Raw genomic sequence first — 17,063 nt, 5'->3', positions numbered from 1 at the left:
CACACAACCACGACGTGTGGCGGCCATGAGCGTGGCAAAGCGTGTGTCGGAGGAAATGGATCTCAAGTTCGGAAAAGAGGTCGGTTATACGATCCGATTTGAAGACATGACAGAGCGTGGATCAACATTCCTTAAGTACATGACTGACGGTATGTTGCTGCGCGAGGCCATGAACGATCCAACGCTCGATCGGTACAGCACTGTTATTCTAGATGAGGCACATGAACGCACGCTAGCCACAGACATCCTGATGGGTCTGCTAAAAGATGTCGCAAAGCGACGGCCTGACCTGAAGATCGTTGTGATGAGTGCGACGCTCGATGCGCTCAAGTTCCAGAAGTACTTTAACAATGCGCCACTCCTGAAGGTTCCGGGTCGCACCTTCCCTGTCGAAGTGTTCTACACACAAGAGCCAGAAAAAGATTATGTCGAAGCGGCCATACGAACTGTCCTCATGATCCACCAGGCTGAAGACCCTGGCGATATACTTGTGTTCCTTACAGGTGAAGATGAAATCGAGGATGCATGTCGAAAAATCCGCACAGAGTCGGAGAGGCTCCTGGAAGAAGAGCCAGATCTCTGTGGTCCGCTCAAAGTCGTTCCGCTGTACTCGTCATTGCCCCCTGCACAGCAGCAGCGCATTTTTGACCCAGCTCCAGCCCCCGTGCGGGTTAACGGCCCCATGGGACGCAAGGTCGTGGTCAGCACCAACATTGCTGAAACATCGCTCACCATCGATGGCATTGTATATGTTGTGGACCCTGGCTTTAGCAAGCAAAAGGTGTACAATCCGCGGATCCGAGTTGAGTCGCTCCTAGTGAGCCCGATCTCAAAGGCATCAGCCCAGCAGCGTGCAGGCCGTGCAGGCCGTACCCGACCTGGAAAATGCTATCGTCTCTACACGGAGCGCGATTGGGCGAGCGAGCTGATCGAGCAGACGTATCCTGAGATCCTGCGCAGCAATCTGGCGAACACGGTGCTGGAGCTCAAGAAACTCGGCATCGACAATCTTGTGACGTTTGACTACATGGATCCGCCTGCGCCCGAGACTGTCATGCGTGCGTTGGAGCTGCTGAACTACCTTGGTGCATTTGACGACCATGGCAATCTGACGCCACTCGGAGAAATCATGGCCGAGTTCCCACTTGATCCACAGCTTGCCAAAATGCTCATTGTGTCTCCGGAATTCAAGTGCTCAAACGAGATCCTTAGTATTGCTGCTATGCTCAGTGTTCCGAACGTGTTTGTGCGTCCAAGCCAGGCGTCTCAACGCCAGGCGGCTGATGCGGCACGCGCAGAGTTCGCACACCCGGATGGTGATCACCTCACACTGCTGAATGTGTACCATGCCTATAAGACATATTGCTCGGATATGGCGTCTGGCTCCGACTGGTGCTGGCAAAATTACCTGTCGCACCGCTCGCTGATTCAGGCAGATAATGTACGCCAGCAGCTGCAGCGAACAATGGAGCGCTTCGACCTGGACTTGGTTTCTTTGCCGTTCGAAGACAAGCGATACTACGTCAACATACGACAGGCTATTGCGTGTGGTTTTTTCATGCAAGTTGCTCACAAATCGACAGGCGGTGGGAGTCGCGGCGCTTACACGACTGTAAAGGACAATCAGATTGTGACGCCGCATCCATCGACCACGCTCGACCATATGCCAGAGTTTGTCGTATACCATGAATTTGTCCTCACTTCACGCAACGTACGTCGATGAATTTCCTTGTTATGTACTTACCTTCCCGCAGTTCATTCGCACTGTTACCGAGGTGCGCCCTGAATGGCTCTTAGAGTTTGCCCCCTCCTACTACGATCCTCGTACGCTTGATGGTGAGATCAAGCGTGTATTTCAATCGCTCCTCGCACGGCGGCGTATCAAGAAGTAACAGCACACGCACTCGATGTGATCAATGCACGTATGCTTGGCCAACGCCTGTGTGTGCGATCTGGCACTCTCCATCTTGTCGCTGCGCGGCACGAGAGAGTCTCTGTAGTTTCTTTAGCGTATCCATTCCTCCTTACTGACGTCGAGGCGCGTCGAAGCACCATCTCCATGGTGGTGGATGCTCGTGGCCCTTGTGATCCTCTCGAACACGCTAGGAAAATTTGCGAATTTGCCCACCTCCGTAGGCGCTCGACCGATCGACACACAAACTTTCAAAAACACGCCCGCGTCGTTGAAGCGTACTGCAGGGTTCAACATCACCACCGAGTGCAGCTCATTATTTCAGCTCGCACACACGTTCGTGATGGCTCAGTCCACGATACCTGCAGCTGACCGTGATGTCCATGCATCTGCGCGCATAGGCGTATGTACCAACGTGACTTATTTCGCAGTTCTATACCCAGTCTTTCACGATCTTCTCATCTCTGCAGTCCATCGCAGCTGCTCAAGCGAAGGAAACAGCAACAGCAACCGCTGAAGAACAGGCATGGATCTCTGCAGGCCCCTCTGTACAAACAATGCAATACTACCATCGTGTTGGTACCCTGTATTGTGAAGCATTACAAGCGTACTTGGCAGCTTTAGAGCCACCACAGGGCGAAGAGACCGAGTATGAGCGCCATGTTCAGGATTTGCACATGATCTTTCACCTGGCTCGTGTGCTCTATGTTCCTGAGGATGGAAGTGGCTTAGGCGTTGTGGGTGAAGAGCTCATGCATTGGCTCAATGCGCATGACGTGGCTCCTACGACCGAGCAAGGACAGCAAATTGCTCAGACCATTCCACCCCATCAGCATCCTGACTACTGGGACTATATTTTGCGCTGCATTTTGCGCGGCTTTTTTGGTACGGGTGCAACTGTGCTGCAGTCATACGTCAATGACACATCCTCGCCGACACTGCAAGCGATCGCGGCTGAAACCGTGCACATGCTGCAAACGGTGCCGCGGTCCACGGCCTATACAACAGAACAAGCTTTTCTATCAGCTCACCGCCATTGGCATACATCTATACGCGTGTTCCTCAGCAGTTTTCAGCGCAAGATGGATGTCGTTGAGTCGGAGCTCAGCCACACATCATCGTCAGCAAATGACATGCGTCTTGAGCTCGAGGCTCAGTTCCGGTGTCTGTATGAGCTACTTTGTGGCGTAGAAGACCGCGTGCTCGAGTTTTCCGAAGACTGGAAGGAAGCATTGTGTGCATGGGGTTTGTTGGTCTTGCCTGCAATGAAACGTGACGACGTGCCGGAGGTCGTCTATCACATCACCCACACATTGCATATGGATGAAACACTCCCCAGAGAATGCATTTTGTCCCACATCACTCGCGGAGAACTGATCAAGTGTCTGAAGCTCTGCATTCCGTTTGACGAATGGCTAGCCACCCACATGGGAGACTTTTTCGACAAAGCACAGCTGCTTGATACTGCCGAGCCAACCATGATGGATGAAATCCTCTTGACTTGGGCCGACACGCTTGTGAAGGAGGAGCGCCTGTGGCGCATGTCACTCTCTTACCTGAATGCTATTCACTCGGAAACAGCTCGTTCAAAAATGCGCTCCATATTATTCCATGTGCCTTTGTTAAGCGAGACAAACGACGACGAACACACGCATTCTGAATGCGACTTCCAGAAGGTCGAAGAGGTTCTAGGTGCCTGTATTGAGTATGGCATGGAAGATGAAGTGCGCTTAATTTGTCGAAAGCTTGCGCGGGAACTCATGGATCGGCATAAATATGGCTTAGCCATCGCTTACAGTGTACGTGCTCGCGACGCACGACAAGTTCAAGTCATTGCTGATCGAATGCTGCATGACTATGTGACACATGATCCCGCCTACTATATTGCCAGTGTCGATTCGGTACCTCGTACGCTACTGGACAACGTAGCATCTATGAACGGCGATGCACACGCACATGGCACTGACAATGACAATGAGTCGGACATTGACGTTGATGTCGCCGCCACGGCCACGACGCCATTTACCTCAACATCCAGCATCTTTTCGCGAAACACGTTCGCTCCACTGGTCTTCCATGTTAAGTACCGCGACTTTCATCAGCTGTTTTCACAGCAGGATACCTGGCGTGAAGCCGCGCGAGTACTGGTCGGCCTACTGACCAGCGAAGCGACACCTGAGTCGTTTTTGAGCGTCTTGCTCGTCGATGCTCTCCCGTTCCTTCAGTCGACCACTGATCTCTACTTCAGCCTGCCTGAGACTTATGAGCTTCTGCGCATAACTGAAAAGGTTATGTCTGTCACTGACACGCAAAACTCGGAACAGGCAGCAGATTTCTACTTCTACTGGCTCGAGCAGTTGCTAGCAAACCAAACAGCATCGTCACCTAGTGTCGGTGACACATCGCCAGCGCCGAAGCGCCGTCGGGAACTGGCACACGAACGCATGTTGGTCGTACGACTTGCTCTTGCCCAATATATATCGCGTATCACAATGGAGCCAGGCGCTGGCAGCATCCATAGCAGTCTCATTTTCGTTCCCTAGCCACTCATAAATTTTGACATTTGCGTGGTATGAGCACAGTGACTAGTTACTACATGGCGTACACAGTACCACACTCTTCCGTCATGAACGCGACAGCTACGCTCGCGCGGTGCGCAGCCAAGAAGGAAACAGCGACAATGGCACACATGGCCTCGCTGAACCTCTCCATGCTCTCATGACGTTTGAATTTTTTGATTTTTCTCGGTTTCTTACGTCGTACACAAGAGGCATTGGATTCACCCATCCATACAACCCACCCTGCTCCCGCCGGTCTGCACAGCAATGCGGAAAAAAATCCATTTAGACGACCGTGCCGGCGTTCGAAGCAATACGCGGCCAGAGATCAGCGCACTCCTTCGCGACAGGGCCTGTAATGGCACTGCCTTTCATTTCACCCTTGGGGTTCACAATGACACCGGCGTTGTCCTCGAAGTACAGGAAAACACCGTCTCCACGGCGCCATGGCTTGCGCTGACGCACGACCACAGCTGGCATAACTACATGCATTAGCGACACTACCCTCGCGCAAATCTTCGTATACGTACCCTTCTTACGCAGCTCAGGCTTACCCTTCTTGACGGATGCCACGAACATGTCACCAGCCGAGGCGGCAGGGAGACGGTTCAGACGAGCGCCAGCACCGAACACAGCAATCACATACAGGTTCTTGGCGCCAGAGTTGTCAGCGCAGTTAATGACCGCACCCGCTGGGAGAGCGAGCGACATGCGGTACTTGTTGCCCACAGAGATCTTGGCCATGGTGCTTGCTAACGGTGGTAAAGAATAGACGGTGCAGGAGCTACTGGCGATGGGTCCTAGCTGGCGCAAGCGCGCGCGCGCGTTGTTCTTGGTACTATATTCCACGTGACCTGGACAATGAGGACTTACGTAAAGGGTATGAAGAAGCATGACCAGGATCCAACGAAATTACCGCCCCTCCACGCAGCCAACATGGAAACAGCTAGGTAATGTGGAGGACGTATCCTCATTCTCTGTCTCGTGTTCTGTGATGTCGAGCACCTCCAAGAGAAATCAACCCAGTCAGGTCACGTCAACATGATCCCAATAGATGCGGTAATACATGGCCTGTAGCGTGCAAGTTTCCATCTCTGACAAATGCATTCAAGAAGTACATGGATTTGATAACCACAGTGTAGCCCAGAATAATTCGTTTGTCCATTAGTTGTGCCTAATCAGGCTAAGGAATTCTTCACGCGTCTTGGCGCGATCGCGGAACACTCCCAACATGCAGCTCGTCACCGTATTTGATCCAGGCTTTTGCACACCACGCATCGCCATGCACATGTGTTCGCATTCCATGACGACAGCCACGCCTCTGGGCTTGAGTGCCTCGTTGAGAGCAAGAGCGACTTGGCGTGTGAGTCGCTCCTGAACAGACAAGCGGCGAGCAAAAGTCTCTGCAATGCGTGCCAATTTCGACAGACCAATAACCATGCGATTCGGAATATAGCCGATGTGAATCTGTGTCAAGCGTGTTATGTTAACACATTTGAACCATGCATGACGCGGTTCAACTCGGTCTTGCATACGTACCTTGCCTTTAAATGGTACAAGATGATGCTCACACAGACTAAACACATCAATATCACGCACAATGACCATTTCATCATGATTTTCATCGAATATAGCGTTGGATATTACATCACACAACCGTTCTTCGTACCCCTTTGTCATCCACAGGAGCGCCCGTGCATATCTTTTCGGGGTATCTTGAAGCCCGGAGCGATCTGGGTCCTCTCCTAGACATTCGAGAATCGTACGCACAGCACCAGCTAGCCGGTCTTCATTTGCAGTTGCCTCCTCCGGAGAAAAGTTCAGGCGATCAAGTGTCGACTTTGCTGCAAGAGGCGGTCAGACCGACTCGATCAGACACTCGCACGTACCTGGCCATCCTAGCCCATGCTTGTTTAGCACCGCTGCAATAGGGTCCTTCTCGTCAGAAAATCCACGTATGATGGTCATAGCACCAGTCGGTGTGCCCAATCCCCCACCATGTTGCTGTTGACCTGGCAAGTTCGACGACGTCGATCGTTCTGGAGGTGGCAAAGGTGTTAGAACATCGTCTTCTTCGTCATTTTCGTCCTTTCTTTGTAAGTTGTTCCTCGTTTCTTCGTGATGCGATCACCTACTTCCAAGGGACGTTTCATGCCCCTGTCCTTTCCTGTGACCTCCATGGTTTGATCACACTCACACACCCACGCACGAGCTCACGTCCTCTCGTTCAACGATTCGTGGAGTGCTTTCGATACGTAGGAACACACGCGTTTAGGAGCACTTGCTTACAACATCTAGACTAAGAAGCAAGCCTCCCCCTCAGGTGTGCAATATGTTTTGTCTGATTGGTGCAATTTCATAAACCGGTAGCTTCGTCCTATAGCGATAGAAACATCGGTGTGCTTGAATCCCAACCTTTAACTATAATGTCGACCAAAATTACTATGGAAGAAGTGAAAAAGCATGCCTCGGGTATGTGTTGTCATCTTACATGGGACTTCTCAATGTGGAATTTGCATGACTAACTTTCATGGTAGCCGACTCTGCTTGGGTCGTGATTCAAGGCGGTGTGTACGATGTGACAGACTGGCTGGACGATCATCCAGGCGGCAGGAAAATTCTGTTGAAGAATGCCGGCACGGATGCGACCGACAAGTTCATGAACTATCACCCAGACCACGTCTTGAGGGACATTGCCCCTAAGTTCAAGATCGGTGTTCTTGCCGACGCGAAGTTGTGAAGAACTGGAAAGCGTCTCGCATAACGCATACACATCCATTTACCCATAAACTCCCATGACCAATGATTATAAGAGTAGTATTATAACTATGTTCTTCATATAAACAGGTCGCGCTTATTTTTTTCGAACACGTTCAGTCATGTCTATTCTATGCCATGTGATGGCGTGATGTATCTGAGAACAAAATTATGACAACGTATCAAGAGCTCTAGCTTTCAACAGCCTCGAATCAGTTTAAATAGGGATGTGGGCGAAAAATTTGAAGCGAGGAGAAGCTCGGCATGTCAACCATCGTATGTCGACATTGTAAGAGCGTGTGCATCCTCGCTGAACTCATAAGAAACAAGACGGATTCCTTGCCACCTCACTTGCAACGTAGTAGGGAATGGTTTGCACACATGCTCACGCAGAGGTTTTGCAATCTTAAGCCGGGACGCGCCGATGTGGTCAGATGGAATTCGTACGTAGTTTACGCGGAGAAATTGGCTTAGCACGGATGAGGCCGCGCACGTCCCCCTCTAACCGGTTGAGTGCCCGAGCAAACAACGGTGGCAAGCGCGCGCTCAATTTACCACGCGTCCCGAGCGGCTCGGTGGAACGGGAATGACTAAGCTGCAGCTTTGCAGGTCATGCAAGCATCCGATTGTGGAGGCCAACGCTGAGATGCCTGGCGCAGAGTGTGCATGCGTATCCCTAATTTTTGCTCATCACATTGATTGATCTGAAGAGAATCGGTTTCTTTTCGAACCGATAAGAATACGTGCAAGTCGTGTTTTTTGTTGGCTTGTCGTTCTTTATATTACTTAGACATCTGGAGCTATTCTCCGACTTGTCTGGAATAGAAGTGCCGGTACATTCATCACTCGCAAGTCGTGGCCGTGAGCTCAGCCATATAAGGGTGCAGCGAATCTATGCAGCATCCGTCTGAGCACACCTTCGTCCAGCGTGATGCCATGCCTGGTTCCGCCGAGGGGCCAGGCACGCTGACGTCTTCCCAGGCTCTTCCATCCCTCTCATCGATGCAGCAGCCATCCGAAGCTGCGAATAAGAATGATCTAGGTTATCTATCGCCCCAAGCTGCGCACTCTCTTACGAGTCCACCTGCTCCGAAACGAACTGGTTCTCCTTTGCGACCTGTCACTCAGACTCATACAGCTACTCATTTTCACGATAATTCAGGTCTTGTCGATCCTGAAGCACTACAGGCTTTCTCGCGCATGAACTTGGGATCCTTCGGTCCGACAGCGCCAGCGGCCACACGTACACAGCACGCCTTCCCAACCGCAGCTGCAGCCCCGCATCCACCAGCACAAGTCACAAATCATACACATGCTGCTCAGTATGCTGCTCCTGCGCATCAAACCGTGCCGAAGGCTAAGAGCTCAGCTGGCGCTGCCGCTACTAGGACTTCCCATGCAGTCACACCGACGTCTGACGAGTCGTTTCGATGGACCCTGGGTGATTACATGCTTGGGCGGACGATCGGTGCTGGAAGTATGGGCAAGGTAAAATACGGCCATTGCAAGGCAGATGGGCAAAAGGTAGCGGTGAAAATTGTGCCGCGAAACACATCTGTCAATGCACTAAAACAAAGCCGTGGAAAGTCGAAGCATACAGGCCAGCCCTTGACGGAAGCGGAACTCGAGTCAGCTTTCGCACGCGCGTCCACCAAGGATACCTCGAAGGAAGTGCGCATCGTACGTGAAGGCAGTCTCCAGATGCTGCTGCTCCATCCCTACATATGTCGCATGCGTGAAATGATCACACACCCGAACCATCACTATATGGTGTTTGAACATATCAATGGTGGTCAAATGCTCGACTACATCATCGCTCATGGACGTTTACGCGAGCGTTCTGCGCGAACATTCGCTCGCCAGATTGGCAGTGCACTGCAGTACTGCCATGCTAACAATGTAGTGCACCGCGACCTCAAAATCGAGAACATTCTCATTTCGAAATCCGGCAATATCAAAATCATTGATTTTGGCCTTTCCAATATGTACACACCCCAGGGCCACCTCAACACCTTCTGTGGCTCGCTGTACTTCGCTGCACCGGAGTTGCTCAATGCTCGTGTGTACACGGGTCCAGAAGTGGATATTTGGAGTTTTGGTGTCGTACTTTATGTACTTGTGTGCGGCAAAGTTCCCTTCGACGATCAGAGCATGCCCGTGCTCCACGCGCGGATCAAGCGCGGTATGGTGGAATACCCAGGTTGGCTCAGTCCTGACTGCAAGCATCTCTTGTCGCGCATGATTGAAGTAAACCCACTTCAGCGTGCGACTTTATCTGAAATCATGTCCCATCCATGGATGATGAAAGACCATCACGCGCCCGAACCGAACTATTTGCCAAAACGCACACCTCTCTCGGCGTCGGATCTCGACCCAGCTGTCATTGAGCGCATGACTGGCTTCGAATTCGGCTCACCGCAGGACATCCATCAGCAGTTGCTGAGCGTTCTCCGAAGTGAAAGTTACTTGGATGCCGTCGCTCGACATGAACATGGTCATACTCAGCATCTGGAAGCGGTTCCCCCAAATTCTGGTGCTTCCTCCGTTGATGCACCGCGTGGCAATCGGATCTCGCGACAGATCACCGCAGGCCTCAACTTCTACCATCGGCACATGTTCAAGTCGTCTGACACACCCTCTTCGTCTTCTGCAACTGTGGAAGGGCCGCCTGGTATCAAAGGGCCCATTCATCCCGCATATGGATTCCACCCCTTAATCTCGGTGTACTTCCTCGTGAAAGAGAAAATGGAACGTGAACGATTCGGTGGCTCTGAAGTGCTCAACTCGTCGGATCTTCTCTTGCCCCAATCTGGTACTGTTGGTCACTCTCGACACGCACCTCCCCAGGACGTGCCTGAGTCGGCAGCAATTGAACACCTTGATCAGGTCTCTCTATCGGCCTCGATGCCCACGTCAGCGACGGCCGTTCCTGCCCCATCTTCAGCCGCGTCGCCGCCACCACACCCGTCCTCTTCCTACAGTGGAATGGCCCATCCGGCTTCGTCGGCTATAGGTCGTCTAGTCGCCGATATACCCTCGCCCACTGTTCGGCCTCCAGAAAGGTCGCACGTGTCGTCGCGTACAGTGGGAGCCGCTGCCTCAGTTCCTTTCCCGCCATCGCCTCTGCCACCAACAGCTGCTTTGATGGCTGGACGTGATTCTACGACACCCGTCTTTGAGTCACGCCAAAAGTCACAGCCCATGGCTGTCATGATGGGCCCACCCCGTCCTCTCGCACATGCTGACGAATTGGAGTCAAGTCTCCGATCCGGTATGAAGTCGCCGACTGGCTTAACCGATAACTATGTCGCTCGCACATCGCCGATTTCACCTGTCTTTGAGCGAAAAGCCATTCCACAACGCAGCATGAGCATGAATCATGCGCGCCACGCGCGTCATGTCGAGCAGGGGAGGGCTGGTCGTGACGGTAGGGCATATGCCGTGCAGTTGTCGGATGCTGCGCGTCCGCTGCCTACGCTAGATGCTATCCAGTCCGAAGCAGGACTGGGCCTTTTTACCGGTGAAGCGCCGGAGGTCTCCAATTCAATGGCCTCTGATTCCGTCACTGGCGCTGGCGCCAACCTGACTCGTCGCTTTGGCACAATGTCTGCGCGTCCGTCGCACAATACGTCAAATGTTATTGTTCCGCCGCCTGATCTCTTCTCTGGGCAAACGCATGCGTATGCCGTTGAAACTGGCGCTGCGAATACGCCTGATATGCATACATCGCTAGATGAGGCCACATCTAAACCAGTGTTTCTCAAGGGTCTCTTTAGCGTACAAACTACGAGTCGCCGTCCACGCGCGATAATCAGGCGTGATCTTATCCGTGTGCTGGAACAGTTCGGTGTCCATTATTCGGAGACGAAGAGTGGGTTTGAGTGCTCATATCAGGCTCCTTTAATTGAGACAGATTCACTCGGCTCCCCAAAACGCTCCACGTCCCATCTATCATCAGCTGCCACGTCTTCTCCTATTGCCGGCGCGGCTTTTACATCCATGCAGCAGTCTCATTCACCTGTCGCCACGGGCGTCGGCGACATTGGTATCGACGCTGCGACGCCGTCAGAAGGCGTCCTTTCTACTCCTGCATTCGACTCTACACCAACAAAATCAGGCGCAAGCAAGCCTCGTTTGTCAGAGGATGAAGTGGAAGTTGTCTTTGAAATTTGCATTGTCAAAGTCCCTCTCCTACTTGGTATGAATGGTCTTCAATTCCGTCGTGTGTCTGGCAACCCGTGGCAGTACCAAACGCTTGCTAAGCGCATCCTGAATGAGCTTAATTTGTAGATACGTTGATACTGTTGGAATTCAAAGTCACGAGGTAACCGTGCGCTTGTCCTTATTCGACTGCCACATGTTATGTTTGCCTACTTTTCATGCATGTGCCTGAGTCGAATTAGCTATACTGTTACGGAGATAAAAAACATATCCGCGCGCAGTCTCTCCTCTTTGAGTCGAGGAATTATGCATTTCAAGTCACGCGTGATCCTTTCGCCTCGTCATCCCTCGTCGTCGTCCTTTCATTACCTGTTGCACATCCATCTTGACCATGTCGGCCGTTGAGCTTATCAACCCGCGCGCAGAGTCTGTGCGTAGGTTGCAAGCACTGCAGGTGAATATTGCTGGTGCGGTCGGCCTTGCACAGGTTGTGCGCTCCAATCTAGGACCGCGTGGCACACTAAAAATGCTTGTTGATGGATCTGGTAATCTCAAGATGACAAAGGACGGCAAAGTCCTTCTAACGGAGATGCAGATCCAAAATCCTACCGCGGCCATGATTGCAAGGACAGCTGTAGCTCAGGATGAGCAGTGTGGTGATGGCACGACAAGTGTGGTCTTGCTTGTTGGCGAGCTTCTTAAGCAGGCGGAACGCTACATTCAGGAAGGCGTGCATTCGCGCGTGATTTCTGAAGGCTTCGATGTCGCAAAAGGTGGTGCCTTGCAGTTCCTAGAGACATACAAGCAGTCGTCACAAGGTGACCGTGCAACGCTCGTCTCTGTTGCAAATACGGCTCTGGCCACGAAACTGCCTGCCAAGCTTGCGAAGCAGCTTGCTGAAAGTGTGGTCGATGCCGTATTGGCCATTAGACCTCGCACGAATAGCACTGCAGAAGTGCCAAAGCCAAAGGCTGATGGCAGTTCGGAACGGATCGACGAATGGAAGACACAAGACCCCATTGACTTGCACATGGTTGAGATCATGAAAATGCAACACAAGAGTGCTACTGACTCGCAGCTCGTCCGTGGTCTTGTCATGGACCATGGAGCGCGTCATCCGGACATGCCAAAGCGCGTGCGTAATGCCTATGTGCTCACACTCAATGTGAGCTTGGAGTATGAAAAAACGTATGTATATTGTTCAGCGTCCCCTCTCTCTTTTCGCAGTCTTTCTCGATTATGCGCTGTCGAATGCTAACTTCGTTAGGGAGATCAACTCGGGCTTCTTTTACTCGTCTGCAGAGCAGCGTGAAAAGCTCGTGGAGTCAGAACGTCGCTTCGTTGATGCCAAGCTCAAAAAAATTGTAGAGCTCAAGAACCAAGTGTGTGACGCACCGGCCAGCACACCCGAGTCTGAGCGCAAATCTTTCGTCATCTTCAATCAGAAGGGTATTGATCCCATGTCGCTGGACATTCTAGCGAAGAATGGCATCTTTGCTTTGCGTCGCGCCAAGCGTCGGAACATGGAACGCCTGCAGCTGTGCTGTGGTGGCGTTGCCCAAAATAGTGTGGATGACTTATCGCCTGATATTCTCGGCTGGGCTGGTCTTGTGTACGAGCAAACGCTCGGTGAGGAAAAATACACGTTTGTCGAGGATGTTAAAGATCCAAAGAGTGTAACGCTGCTAATCAAAGGCCCTAACACGCACACACTCAATCAGATCCAGGATGCAATGCGTGATGGACTACGCAGTGTGAAAAATGCCATTGAAGACGGCGCTCTTGTGCCAGGAGCAGGTGCATTCGAAGTAGCCGCGGCTGCTCACCTCCTCGACCACGTGCGTCGCAATGCTAAAGGCGCGCGCCAAACTGGGCGTGGAGGCTTTTGCCCAGGCGCTGATGGTAATCCCTAAGACGCTGGCAAACAACGCTGGCCTCGATATCCAAGATTCTATCGTCGCTCTGCAGTAAGAATGTGCGGAAGGGCATGTGGTTGGCCTCGACACCCAAACGGGCGAGTGCATGGACCCTGTCTCCACTGGTGTGTGGGATAACTACCGTGTCAAGCGTCATCTGTTGCACAGCAGCGCAGTGATCGCTTCCAATCTTCTGTCTGTGGATGAAATCCTGCGAGCAGGACGTAGTTCGTTAAAAAACGATGCTCCAGGTCCGTAGTTTCTGCATTACACGTTTCTCTTGATACTGGGCTGTGCGTAGAATTTAGGTCTTGACCTTGTCCTACTAGCCGTGCCTTCTTTCAGGGATTCGGATCTTGATCAATCTATCATATTATACCTCCACTTTAGGCCGCACCCTTTTGGTGGATAAGACTCGTACCATTTTAATTTGCCAGCAACCAATTGCGCGACGTGCAACGGTGCCACCACAGAGTCATTCTCCTTCTTGCCGCGCTAGGCCCGCTTTCTTCAACCACTCTACGATGGCGCATCGCACAGCTCTTCATCCTCTAGAAGATGCGTCTCGTATGCGTGTTTCTTACACGCTTCCACCGCTCTTGTCGTTCCAGGATGATCACGAGCATCGATACCTGCCAGATGAACGTGGGATGCACGCACAATCATTGCCCGTGCTGGATCTACCGACTACGAGAGAAAAGCCTCATACACGTACTGTGTTTGGCTCGTCTTTTCCTCGAGTAGAGCACTCCCCTAAATACTCTGTTCGCTTGCATGAACTGGCCCCTGAGCATGCACGAGCTCGGCATCTAAGGCCAATTAATGCGCTTGCTTTAGACGTTCGTGAAAACGATTCTTCACGACTTTTTAGCGCAGGCATAGATGGCCTTGTATGCGTTTGGGATCTCGGGTCCCTTGACGCACCGATGTGCCCTCGTTTTTCCAAACACATTCGCGCACATCGCAACAGAATTTGGGACATGAAGTACGTCCCAAACCAAGATGTCGTTGTTACATGCTCGTCCGATTGCACAATTAAGGCATGGAATCCAGATACCCCTGCAAGTAATACATACGAGCTAGGGACACATGCAGATTATGTCAAATCATTGGCGCCCTCATATGGATCAGACTGGATTGCCAGTGGATCCTTGGACCAGAAACTTTGTCTATGGGACCTGCGTGAAGGACGTAAGGATCCCATGTGGCAAGTGGCTACACCATCGAGCATTTATGTGGTTGGTAGCAATAGGTCTGGCAGCGTCATTGCCACGGCAGGTGTGGACAGGAGGGTACGCGGCTGGGACCCACGAATGCGCGGCTCGGCATTTGAGCTTGTCGGACATGAAGACCTTGTGCGGACCATGGTCATGAGTGCCGACGGCGAGCATCTGCTTTCCGGCTCGTCGGATTCCACCGTTCGACTCTGGTCAACAAAAGAACAACGCTGCTTGTGCACCTATTCTCATCATAATGCAAGCGTTTGGAGTTTGTACTCACAGGACGATAATTTATCAACATTTTATTCAGGGGACAGAGACGGCTTTCTTTGTAAAATATTCCTCGATCCCAACCATCAGCCACAAAATGATCGTTGCGTCGTGTTGGCGCAAGAATCGATCGATCCAAATTCACCATCCAAGGCTGGCATTGCAAGCATCATGGCATATAATGATCAGTATGTCTGGACATCTAACACTATATCTCCATCTTTCCAATGCTGGCAAGATATAAAGAACCCTGATGTCTCGTCATCCAGCCTTGTGAACTTACATGATCCTGATATGCTACAATTTTTCACACAGTTGCCAGCTAATACCGTTCATCAAGAAGCTGGCTCCCAGTACTCGGTTTCTGAAGCTTTCCCCGTTTTTGACAGGCCATTATATGAAGTTGTCGGTTTTCATGGCATACTGCGTGGGGCGTTTTTGAATGATCGTATCCATGTACTAACTATTGATTCTGGTGGCATCGTGGCTCTTTGGAATGTTTTTCATGGCTCGTGTATCGGGACATTTGATGTGCATGCGGTCAATAATGCTGCGATGGTACAGGGCGTGCCACCGACCTGGCGCCCGCAGCACTCGCCGAGTGGTACGCTAGAGTTAGTTCAAAACATTATCGAGGGAGAGGGTGTTACGTTGCCCTGGTGCACACTCGATACAACATCTGGCTTGCTTACAGTATCTATTGACGAGACAAAAATTTGGTCATCGGACATGTACTTGGATGAGCTGCATGAAATGTTGGGAAATCCATCAACCTCTGCTTGGTCTGAAGACCGTGTTGTGCTGGGTGTATGTGTGATCCGAAATCTCTTCAAGCACATGTTTCTCGCCGAGATGCAGATGCGAGGCAATAATAGAGAGGGTCTACCAATGCTGCTGGAGTGGCTCAAGCAATTGGGGCTGTCGCCTGAAGCGCTGATGCATGTACCATTGTGTCAGCTTCCAAGTGGTCCCCAAACAGCACGCATGAATGAGACTTATCACTCAATTCTCTCCAAAATGAGCGCATTCCATGCTTCGATACATCTCGATATATTTTCATCATCGGAAGAAGTGTCCACGCTGGAGTACGAAATTGTCCAGCATTTGCACAAAATGTTGGCTAAAGATGTGCCTAGTCCTCACATGGTTCCTGAATCATCGACTTCTCCGCCTGAGCCGAGCACCTTCTTTGGCACATTTCGACGTAACACATCCAAGCGCAAAGTTCCAAGTCAACTTGTTCCATCAGCGAAGAAAGAAGATGCACAGAACAAACTAGATTATGCAAATGCGCTATCAAACTTGTATTGTAATGCCTGGCGTGACACATCCCCATTGACGGGCATACCCAATATCCAGTATTCAAGTATGATGTCGATCGAAATTGTGCGTGAAGATCGGGTGAATGGGAAGCAGACCGTTGCTTATCGTGGTTCAGTGGGATCAGTAGGTGTCGACACACCTCTGTTAGAGCTAATGGCGCCGTATTGGCTTCTATCAGTGGTACTGTCACCTGAAATTGTTCAAGTGGAAGGGCCCCTTGTCAAGGTTGTACTGCAAAAGTGGTCTTCCAATGCTTCTACGAGTGATACACTAAACGCAAGCTTGGAACTCGAACCTCTTTCAGCGGAGGATGGAACGTTGACTGTGCCAAGGAATCTGCGCGTGGCGCGAATCGCAGATTACATCAAGCACGCTCTTACGAGCATGGGAAGCACAATTTCAACGCCGACCGATAATCCTGTGGATATTCCTATCGACATCCTGTGCAATGGGTATCATGTTCCAGCTCGTTACACAATTGCGCAGTGTCAAGCATTTTGTTGGCGAAATATTACGCCCGGTATGATCCGCCTGAGGTATCGGAGGAGGTCGTCTCGTTTATCCGTAGGCTTATAGGATTAATTTTTCTAAAGTCCCATCGGAATTGGGCACGTAGCGGAGTGGTTTACCGCATCGGTTTTCGGCCTAGCTGTTTCCCGAAGGTCATGGGTTCGATCCCCATCGTGCTCTTTTTGTTACGGTCAATTTTGTCTCACCGAATTTCTCGACCCTGAATGCGTACGCCGCAAGACGACGCTAATACATGTTGTGTACTTCCAGAATCTTATGGCACACACAGAATGTTGTTCGTCGCATGCAATATTTTTTTCTACGCCAGAGCTACATAATTGGCTGGAACCAAATAACAGCGATCGTGACGAACAATCAGCCACCAATTCTCATCGCTCTGATCCACAATCTGGAGTGTTTCCCCCTCCTTGAAAGA

General features: G+C 51.3%; 8 protein-coding genes across 8 annotated transcripts; 6 read left to right on the top strand and 2 right to left on the bottom strand.

The window, feature by feature from the left end:
• Positions 1–106: 106 nt before the first annotated feature.
• Positions 107–1,892, top strand: MGL_1204 (uncharacterized protein; the record flags this gene model as incomplete). The annotated part of the gene is made up of 3 exons (XM_001731884.1): positions 107–149; positions 213–1,711; positions 1,755–1,892. 3 exons carry the CDS (start codon positions 107–109, stop codon positions 1,890–1,892), a joined length of 1,680 nt encoding a protein of 559 aa, XP_001731936.1.
• Positions 1,893–2,469: 577 nt separating this feature from the next.
• On the top strand, positions 2,470–4,455 carry MGL_1203 (uncharacterized protein; the record flags this gene model as incomplete). The annotated part of the gene is made up of 1 exon (XM_001731883.1): positions 2,470–4,455. The coding sequence occupies one exon, from the start codon at positions 2,470–2,472 to the stop codon at positions 4,453–4,455; it is 1,986 nt and encodes a 661-aa protein (XP_001731935.1).
• A 300-nt stretch (positions 4,456–4,755) lies between these two features.
• MGL_1202 (uncharacterized protein) lies at positions 4,756–5,214 on the bottom strand (the record flags this gene model as incomplete). Its single annotated transcript, XM_001731882.1, has 2 exons — positions 4,756–4,952; positions 5,001–5,214. 2 exons carry the CDS (start codon positions 5,212–5,214, stop codon positions 4,756–4,758), a joined length of 411 nt encoding a protein of 136 aa, XP_001731934.1.
• Positions 5,215–5,634: 420 nt separating this feature from the next.
• MGL_1201 (uncharacterized protein) lies at positions 5,635–6,438 on the bottom strand (the record flags this gene model as incomplete). Its single annotated transcript, XM_001731881.1, has 3 exons — positions 5,635–5,937; positions 6,010–6,314; positions 6,360–6,438. The coding sequence occupies 3 exons, from the start codon at positions 6,436–6,438 to the stop codon at positions 5,635–5,637; spliced, it is 687 nt and encodes a 228-aa protein (XP_001731933.1).
• A 458-nt stretch (positions 6,439–6,896) lies between these two features.
• MGL_1200 (uncharacterized protein) lies at positions 6,897–7,210 on the top strand (the record flags this gene model as incomplete). The annotated part of the gene is made up of 2 exons (XM_001731880.1): positions 6,897–6,942; positions 7,008–7,210. The coding sequence occupies 2 exons, from the start codon at positions 6,897–6,899 to the stop codon at positions 7,208–7,210; spliced, it is 249 nt and encodes an 82-aa protein (XP_001731932.1).
• A 911-nt stretch (positions 7,211–8,121) lies between these two features.
• MGL_1199 (uncharacterized protein) lies at positions 8,122–11,517 on the top strand (the record flags this gene model as incomplete). The annotated part of the gene is made up of 1 exon (XM_001731879.1): positions 8,122–11,517. The coding sequence occupies one exon, from the start codon at positions 8,122–8,124 to the stop codon at positions 11,515–11,517; it is 3,396 nt and encodes a 1,131-aa protein (XP_001731931.1).
• A 262-nt stretch (positions 11,518–11,779) lies between these two features.
• MGL_1198 (uncharacterized protein) lies at positions 11,780–13,301 on the top strand (the record flags this gene model as incomplete). Its single annotated transcript, XM_001731878.1, has 2 exons — positions 11,780–12,576; positions 12,656–13,301. 2 exons carry the CDS (start codon positions 11,780–11,782, stop codon positions 13,299–13,301), a joined length of 1,443 nt encoding a protein of 480 aa, XP_001731930.1.
• Positions 13,302–13,828: 527 nt separating this feature from the next.
• MGL_1197 (uncharacterized protein) lies at positions 13,829–16,693 on the top strand (the record flags this gene model as incomplete). Its single annotated transcript, XM_001731877.1, has 1 exon — positions 13,829–16,693. One exon carries the CDS (start codon positions 13,829–13,831, stop codon positions 16,691–16,693), a length of 2,865 nt encoding a protein of 954 aa, XP_001731929.1.
• Positions 16,694–17,063: the final 370 nt, after the last annotated feature.

Source organism: Malassezia globosa (assembly GCF_000181695.2).
Source record: "Malassezia globosa CBS 7966 chromosome Unknown mgl_sf_2.1, whole genome shotgun sequence".
NCBI classification, from domain to species: domain Eukaryota; kingdom Fungi; phylum Basidiomycota; class Malasseziomycetes; order Malasseziales; family Malasseziaceae; genus Malassezia; species Malassezia globosa.
This window is presented reverse-complemented; position numbering and strand designations above follow the sequence as displayed.